We start from the raw sequence: 9,197 nt of genomic DNA on the forward strand, positions 1-9,197 counted from the left end.
AAATATTAAAATAAAGTATAACAAACACAAATGTCCTAATTTTTTTTTTCTTTATCATTTAAAAAGTATAACAAATTAGATGAATATATATATACTTATTTTTACATTATCCAAATTATACCCTTAAACAATAACTTTTTCTATGATAAAGATCGTTGTTGGTGTCATTAAAAAAAATTAAGAATTTGAATTATATTTTTTGGTTTTATTGTTAGTTTCATTTAAATAGATAATCATTCTTTCAAAAAAAAAATTGAAATAGATAATTATGGTTAGTTTAATTTGTTATAATTTAAAAGCAAAAAATATTTAAATTTTTACTTTTAATCAAATTAAAATTTCATAAAAAAATACAGTTCATAATTTTCAAATTTAAGTACAATAAAAACTTGCTCGTCCGTTCGGTAGTAAATAATAATAATCATGTACACGATTTTGTTATTTATATAAGAGGATATATATATATATATATATATATATATATATATATATATATATATATATATATATATATATATAATTGCATTAGGTTCTTCTTTTCTTTAATTTTTCATGAACAAATAATTGCATTAGATTTGTTTGTCTGCAAGTATACATAAAGGACAATTAAGCGTGGTAAAGGGAACCCAACAACTCTGCGTACCTATGACAAAATTATTAAACAGACAAAGATACCATTATTCACACCCAATATATCCCAATATCTGGACGAATATTTTTTTATACACAACTATCTCGTCTTGCTTGAGAGCCCAAAACTACTTACAATTTAGACCAATCTATTGCTAATTTTTTTATGGAAAATGCTAGATATCAAGAATGATTTTATAAGAAAAATTCAAGAATGACATGGCACAATAATCACCTTTAGATTTCAGTCTCATTTATTAATCTTTCATAAAAAAAAGATACATAACACCCACCACCCCATGATTTCCGGCCAGGCTGAGATTTTATTGGTTAACATTAATTTCAGGACTATTTCTTGATAAAATCTAAGGGTGATTATTCTGCCATGTCATTCTTGAAATTTTCTTGAAAAAATCTTTCTTGATATATAGCATTGCTCTTTTTTTTATAGACAATAGTTTTTTTTTTGAATAATATAGACAATAGTTTATTTAAAGGTAAACTATACAATTATTTCTTTTAACTTATGTGTGGTTTCAATTTGTTATCCAACTATTTTTATTTCTTTTTAATTTCCTAAATATATATGATTTACCAGTTAATCTTTGCAACTAATGTTAACCTCAATTATCTAAAGTGGATGAACATTATAGAATCAAAGTAAAATCCCAAAATAATTTAAGAGACTAAAGTATGTAATTTAGCACAACTCTTGTCAAAGGGAAACGAATGATGTTATGAAGGCAGCTCTTATGAAATTGAAGAATTTTACATTTTTATCAATGTGAAATTACATGATTGTCCATCATTACTTTTTATTTAGTAAGTCTCACCTTTAAAAAAAAAAATCAGTTCATAATAAAACAAAGGGTTAAATATATTTTTAGTCCCTATAAAATTGAGACCTTCAAAGTTTAGTCCTTACATAATTTTAATAGTTCTTTTAGTCTCTACAAAAAAATTATGCACTCAGTATTAGTCTCTGCTCAATTCAAATTTGTTTAATTTATACTTAAACTCTTAAGTTTTTCAACAATTTTTTGTATACATGTTAAAAACATTACTAGAAGTACATCAGCAAAAAATATCGCAAATTTTGATTTCTACGTCCAGATTTTATTACTTTTATCTTTAACTTTTGTCGTTTTAAAAAATTCATATTTAATTCGTTTCATGTTAAAAAATTCTAAATTTTAGTAAATGAACTTTTTATAGTGTTCTAAACATGTCCCAAAAAATCGTTTGGAAATTTAAGAGTTTAAGGATAATTAAACAAACTTTGTTTTAGTAGGGACTAAAAATAGAAATAATTTTTTTTTTTGTAAGGACTAAAAATACTATTAAAATTAAGTAAGGACTAAACTTAAAAGTTTTCAATTTTATAGGGACCAAAAACATATTTAACTCTTCTACTTATACTTATTGTTCTTAAAATACCTTCTACTTAATGTTTTAGTAGCAAGATGAAGATTTGGCAAACTAAACCTAAAATAAACGAGAACATTATACACAAATTTTAACTTCAAACCACACAAATATTCATTTATTTGCATCACACATAATATAAGATACACTCCTCAAGACATCACCGACACATTTATTCGATACAAACAAAGGATCAAGGGAAGCAAATATGCATGTTTATGCTACATGCCATTATACAAACATCAAACTAGCTTTTATTTTATTTATAAACTCACTCTAGCCTATTATAAAGATGAACACTTCATTATTTATATGCTCACATTTATCCATAAAAGTCAACCCATTGATTGAACTATAACTCCATATTTAAATAATGGCTTATAGAGCTACATTTTCCCCCTTGACAAGATGACCATCAATATCTCTAGTGCATTTGCTAAGGTAGTCCATCCAGCCATTGGGAGTATCAATATCCTCATTTTTCTTCTCATAACCAATAGTCCATCTAACAGCAGAACTTCCATTATCCTTGATAATCACTTCTAAGATAACGTTAAAGACCTTATAGTTTTCAATATCTCCACCAAACAGCTTGAAAGTGATTTTTTTGTTCTCCTCATCAACTTCTTCAACCTGCTCATTGCATGTGTGTACCTCGCCATCTGTTGTTATGTCAGAGGCAATTATAATACCAAAATATATAGCAATAAAATACGCTTTTTTTCTTCTAAAGAAAAATACAATACGTTTTTTTAATAGGAATATGAAAAAGATTAGTTTCACCCCAAAGATAAAAATATTTTGATAAGGATACATTATTTCTAAAAATAAAATATTTTATTGTTTTTGTTATATGGATACGTATTTTTGTTCTTGAGATGTTAGGTTACCGATGATAAGAGTGTGACTTTTTAACCTCAAAGAACAAAATTAAAAGGGGAATGCTAACGAGTGTCTTTGATGCATTGGTTAAAGTTTGGTAAAATTACACAATTGGTCTTTTAACTTAATTTTAAGTATCAATTTCGTCCTTTATCTTCTTTTTTTTGTCACGATTTAATCCTTTATGATATAAAATGACAACATGGTTATCCTTTTTTATGAAAAAAATAATCAAAAACTCCAAAAAAAATCATCAAAACACATAGACAAACGCAAATCTTCATCATACAAGCCTATAAAATCAAATTTCATTGAAAAAATCTCATAAGAAATGATAAAATATTGTCATTTTATAACATAAAGACTAAATCGTGACAAAAAATAAATAAAGGACGAAAGTGTTACCTAAAATTAAGTTAAGGGACTAATTGTGTAATTTTGTTGTTAAAGTTCTCAAATAGGTAAGTTTGCATTAAAAAGTAGTGTAATTATTAGGCTAAAGTGCACTTTCCCCTCCAAAGTTTCAAAAAGTTGTGATTTTGGTCCTATGTACAAAAACTACAATTTTGGTCCCTAACATTTAACCTCTTTATATCTTTGGTCCTTTTGGCCAATTTTGATCGGTCAATGCCTACATGGCACGTCACGTGTGTAATTATTGAATTAAAGACAAAAGTAAAGTCTTGTATTTTCAAGACAAGGATTCTATTAAAAAGTTTCTTGATCAATATTCTGAAGGCACTCGTTAGCAAGACCCAAATTAAAATCTGATATAAAATAGTTTGTAAAATGATTATTAGTGTCATCGCTACTAATAATAATTTTGCTTTTTTCTTCTAGTGACGCTAAAAGTTTGACCTTTAAAATTTCAAGGAATTACATTGGCACGCTAATGAAACATTAAAAAAATGTTTTACGAGTAAATTACTACCATTATTGTTGTAAAGATACGCATAAAAAAAATATTTTTATAAAAAAATAAAAAATAGTGTAATTGTATTTGTAATTTAATCATGTGTTTAACCACACTTCCATCATCATGCCGCTTTGTAGATTTACTTTTTTTGTTTATCTCCTCCACTATTTTAATGTGGCCTTTAAATTTTATTTTTTTTTACATAATATTTATATAAAATCAATTTTGTAGAGATCAAAATTTAATTTCATGATCAAGAGTAATTGAGGTCTTTTTGGTAATCAGTTAAGCTATGCAAATGTCTTAAATTTATCTGTTATATAATATACTTATAACCAAATTAATTTTTTAGAGATTTTTTTTTTTTTCATCCAAAATTTTGAGGCCTATAACCCTTGCTTGGGTTGCTTGGCCCTTAGACCGGCCCTGTTCTGCAGGTAACCGGTATCCTGCAGATTCTGCTAAGGATTTAGGTTCTCAGATAATACCTTCATCTTTAATTGTTTCCTTGGGATCTTAGGATCCGCAAGAAAGGTATATCCGCAGAAAATGTGAAAATATCCCGCATAAAACATTCGGTCAGTTTTCAAGGAGTTTCCTTCTGCCCGTTAGCACTTTGCTGCAAACATACTCGCAGGTAGTTCTGCAACAAACAGCACAGCAAAATCCGCAGGAAACGATAACGATAACGAGAACAACAACAAAACTCATGGGAAAATCCTAGGTACGTACTTGGCTGCGGAACGTATATTAATGGTTTAAATTTGGGAATTTATAACGTGCTCCTCTCGCTAGGTTTCAAGTTCAAATTATCTAGATACTAATTATTCTTGTATTGAATAGTCCATACAAAATTTTGTTCAGATTTCAATTAGCATCTTTTGCTTGTGAACAATGAATTATTTTTTTTTAGTAGGTAAATTATTGCCTTTGTAGGTTCTTTAGGTTCAAATAGTTGTCTTCAAAAGTATAACTTTTCCAACCAAGTTGTTTGGGCTCCAGTGGCAATGAGCTCCTTCCAAGGATGTACTCGGGGAATACTGGTTTGATTCCCAGGGGAACAACACTTGGCTAGTGCACATTCCTCTACGCACAAGTTTAATTAATCGCCCACCTTGGTGGGTCGGAAACCGGTGCGAAAGAAAAAAAAAGTATAACTTTTCCTTTTGTCAAAAAAAAAAAGTATAACTTTTCGTTGACAAATCAAATCAGAAATCTTTTGTGATCATTTAAAAAAAAGTAAACATAAAACTTTTTCAAATCAAATAAGATGATGATTTAGTTATCAGATCAATTGAATTGGAAACATAGTTACCTATGACAATAGTCCAGTGTTTAACCGAATCATTGTGATGCCAATCTTCACCTTCATGAAGCTTGGCATGATGAATTCTTTCACAAACTTTTTGCACTTCGTGGAGTTCTGATGCAAATAGTTTGAAGAACTTCTCCCCTGGTGCTTTAATCCCAAGTTCAGTGATAAGTTTACCAACGAGCACCATTTTTGGAAAGAAAAAAAAAACTAAATACACAATAATAGAAAGAAAGAGAAGAAAGAAACAAAATAAGGGATGTTTTATGATATGATGGTTTATGAAACCACATGCCTTAAATAGAAATTTGATTACACTGTGCAAATTAAATTATGCGGTCCACTACTTGATCCGTGCTCCCCCAACCCATTAATTATTTATTTTTTAGGAAAAGATGCTCGTAGCATTTGATTAATAATAAGTTGTTTAATATAACGAGGTATATGATAACAGATACTGGGACTAGCTAGTAATGGTCAGTCTTCGTTAGGATATGAGCTACCTCATTGGAATTTAACCTATTAAACTTGACCTTGGAGTTTTTAAAATGAGAAAAATACAATCTTCGGCAAGCAAAGAGGATACACCCAGTCTCCGTAACATTAATCTCATCCTAATGAAAGGCATTTACAATAACTTTTGAATATGAACTGAAGTCGACATTATCAAAAGCCAAATTGCTCATCCACTCCAATGCATAGAATAAAGCCAATGTTTCCCCTACGGGGACTGAACACTTGGCAAAATATGAATAAATTTAGCAAGCACAAAAGTACCTTCCTCGCCGCGAATGCAAATACCTATTCCTTTTCAATTCAACTGGTTGGAGAAAGATGCATCAATGTTGCATTTAACACGACCATGAGCTGGTGGCTGCCATCTTAACATGGTTACATCGGAACTTCTCACCTAAGTGTTCTCATTTCTGAAGCTTGTCACTTGCATGGCTTGGTGTCGCTGTTAAATTAATATTGTCACTATTTTGTTGTGTTGTGTGTGGCCCCTTCTGAGTTGCAGTAACCGCATTCGCCATTTTCCAATCCTCTACCATACATACAACCCTGTCCATCACCTGTGCAGTCGTTTTCGTGATGTCCTGCCACAACTTGAGGTCTAGTGTTTCGACATGCTCCAAATGCTTATTGCAAAGCGCGAGCATGATCATCTGCCATATCATCAAGCAACTTAAAAATACAATCAGTTGTTGAACCTATCTGAATAAACATCCAGTTCACCATATCCCAAAGTCCGCTACAATTCCAAATTAGAATAGCATAATAGTAGTTGAAAAAAATATGATTAATGTTAAAAGTGACTCAAAATTGAAGTTTGAGAATCTACCAAAATAGTAGCACAATTTGGAAAATCGTAGCACGTTTTTTGGACTAGATTTGGCACTTCCCATTCTGGAAAAATCGTAGTACGTTCTGGCAAAATTGCAGTACGATTTTACGCTGATGCAGAAAAATAGAAACATATTTTCAGCTTCAGATTTGTTCCAAATTTTGAGGGATACTTTTACTATAAATATAGACCTTGTATCAGATGCAAAACATGTAGAGAGTAGAAAAACAAGGTTTAGAAATGAACAACAAACTAAGGTTTATAGAGATTTCTCTAGGCAACAAACACTATGGTTGGGATTGTTTTGATTCACCTTGAACGAAACACTATTAGGATTGAATCTCTTGATCACGGGAAGAGATTGAGACTTTGGGTAGAATTAGGTTTGAAGACTAATTCTTGTAACCTTTGATATCTCTTTTGTAAAATCATTATAGTGGAATGGAGGGCTGCTCTCTCCCCCAGACTAGGTCAGTATTGGACCAAACTGGGAAAACTAATTTTCATGTGTTCTCTCTTTATTTCTCTCATTTTTTCTACTCTTGCTTGTGTTTATAATTGTCACCTACATTGTTTTGGTTGCTTAATTAATTTTTTCCACACATCAAGTATTTTATTGGTGTGATTTTTTAACGAATTCACAACATATGGCGCCCACCGTAGAGCAAGGGGGATATTGACAAGTGGGATATTGAGAGGTTAACTGGAAGTAACAATTTTGGGTTATGGAAGGTCAAGATGGAAGCGGTTTCGATACAACAAAAGTGTGCACAAGCTTTGAAGGATGAAGGTGTGTTACCGATCACCATGTCACAAGAGGAGAAGACTGAGATGGTGGGCAAGCCCAAGAATGCCATTGTCTTTTGCCTCGAGGATAAAGTTTTAAGTCATTTAGCGAAGGAACCAATCGCGGAATCGATGTGGTCAAAGTTGGAGTCTTTGTACCGCGGAATCGATGTGGTCAAAGTTGGAGTCTTTGTATATGACAATCTCTTTGGCTCATCGGAAATTCCTAAAGCAACAACTCTACTCATTGAAGATGTTGGAGTCAAAGTTCATCATGGAGTAACTTACGAAGTTCAATACAATCCTTGATGACTTGGAGAATATTGAGGTGCATCTTAAGGATGAAGATAAAATTATACTCTTCTTGTGTGCTCTACCGAGATCATTTGAATCTTTCAAGGATATCATGCTTTATGGCTAAAAAGGCACTGTCACCTTGGAAGAAGTTCAAGCTGCTTTGAGAACCAAGGAGCAAACCAAGTCCAAGGACTTGAGAGCTGATGAAAACGGTGAAGGCATATCTGTTTCAAGAGGGAATGGTGGAGGTATAGGTAACCAAGGAAAGAGTGGTAACAAGTCAAAGTTTAATTGCTTTAATTATCACAAGATGGGTCACTTCAAGATGGATTGTCCATAGAACAATGGTAACTCCGCACAAATTGTCTCCGAGGGTGATGAGAACACGGGTGCTTTGATGGTGTCTCGTTGGGGTGATAAAGAAAGTGATGTTTCTCACCTTGGGAATTATGCCTTGTAGAGCGGTGGTCGTCTGGAGAGACATTAAACATTCAACATCACCCTGGAGAGGCGGTCGAAAGAATAGTCATGGTCAGTCTGAAGAGGCGGAGGTAAGAATACTCATGATCAACCTTTGAGGTGGAGTTGCAAGGTGAAAGACATAGTGTGTGTGAGTGTGTGTGTGTGTGTGTGTGCGCGCGCATTTGCTAGTTGAGGTAGAGAAAGCTCACCTTGAGGTGGAGTTGATGACATTGGACAAAGTATGACTATGGAGACCTTGGGTGCTAGGCTCTAGTTGTTAGCAAGAGAATTCTTCAAAAAGACGGAAGGCATTTCGGATTTTGAAGAATGTATGACATGACTTGTGTGATTATCTAAAAGACCAAGGATGATTGGATACAAGGTGATCTTCAAGGAAGTGTGAGACTTTAGTGGTTGAAGAGGGTTTGGTGTAGACTTGTGGAACTACCTAAAATTCCTAGTGTAGTTGGATGCAAGGATCTTCAAGAAGGCGGAAGGCATTCCGATGGTTGAAGAGGCAAGGATGGAAACTTGTGGAGATACTTGGTGTAGTTGGAAGCAAGGGAAGATGAAGGGTGGAGAGAGTAGCAAGGTGATGATTGTTAAATTGACATCATCACTAATTTAGAGTCAAGGTGGAGAATAGTTGAAAGTGACTCAAAATTGATGTTTGGGAATCTGCCAAAATCACAACACGATTTTTGGACCAAATTTGGCACTTCCTATTCTGACTGTGCATATCTGATTATGTGGCGTTTCTGCCTATTTTTTTAGTGAGAAGAAATGCAACAAGGAATGAGGAAATGAAGAAGTAAACTTCTACCTAAATTGCATCACTGGCTATGAGACCTGCACCACGAGAAAAAATTTGGAAATCAAAGTGATCCCTTTGGCTAAAAGGGATGCTCAATACCTACCTCACATCGCGAGGATAAGGCTCGGATCCTACACTAATTTTCTTGAGGGAAATGGATGCCTATAAATACTTAACCCTATGTTAGTAGGAAAAACACCTTTTGACGAACATAACAAGGTAGAGCGACCAGAACCCTTTGGAAGCCAAGGAAAAGTGATTCGGTGATCCTTTTCTTATGTTTTATTGTTCATATATAATTATATGTATTTAGAAGTCATGAGTTTCT

The 9,197-nt window shown here is 32.6% G+C and overlaps 1 protein-coding gene across 1 annotated transcript; it reads right to left on the reverse strand.

Moving 5' to 3' along the window:
• Positions 1-2,144: 2,144 nt before the first annotated feature.
• On the reverse strand, positions 2,145-5,440 carry LOC11405260 (MLP-like protein 31). The gene is made up of 2 exons (XM_003628162.4): positions 5,169-5,440; positions 2,145-2,717 (listed from the first exon to the last, which is right to left on the reverse strand). Exons 1-2 carry the CDS (start codon positions 5,353-5,355, stop codon positions 2,434-2,436), a joined length of 471 nt encoding a protein of 156 aa, XP_003628210.1. The 5' UTR covers positions 5,356-5,440; the 3' UTR covers positions 2,145-2,433.
• Between the last annotated feature and the right edge of the window lie 3,757 nt (positions 5,441-9,197).

The sequence above is a fragment of the Medicago truncatula genome, chromosome 8 (genome assembly GCF_003473485.1).
Source record: "Medicago truncatula cultivar Jemalong A17 chromosome 8, MtrunA17r5.0-ANR, whole genome shotgun sequence".
NCBI classification, from domain to species: domain Eukaryota; kingdom Viridiplantae; phylum Streptophyta; class Magnoliopsida; order Fabales; family Fabaceae; genus Medicago; species Medicago truncatula.

What these genes read in the sequence shown, in the direction of transcription:
- LOC11405260 (XM_003628162.4), bottom strand. Translation starts at nt 5,355, where the DNA reads ATGGTGCTCGTTGGTAAACTTATCACTGAACTTGGGATTAAAGCACCA. An exon ending in ACACTGGACTATTGTCATAG is followed by an intron (nt 2,718 to 5,168) that starts GTAACTATGTTT and finishes ACATAACAACAG; the next exon opens with ATGGCGAGGTACACACATGC.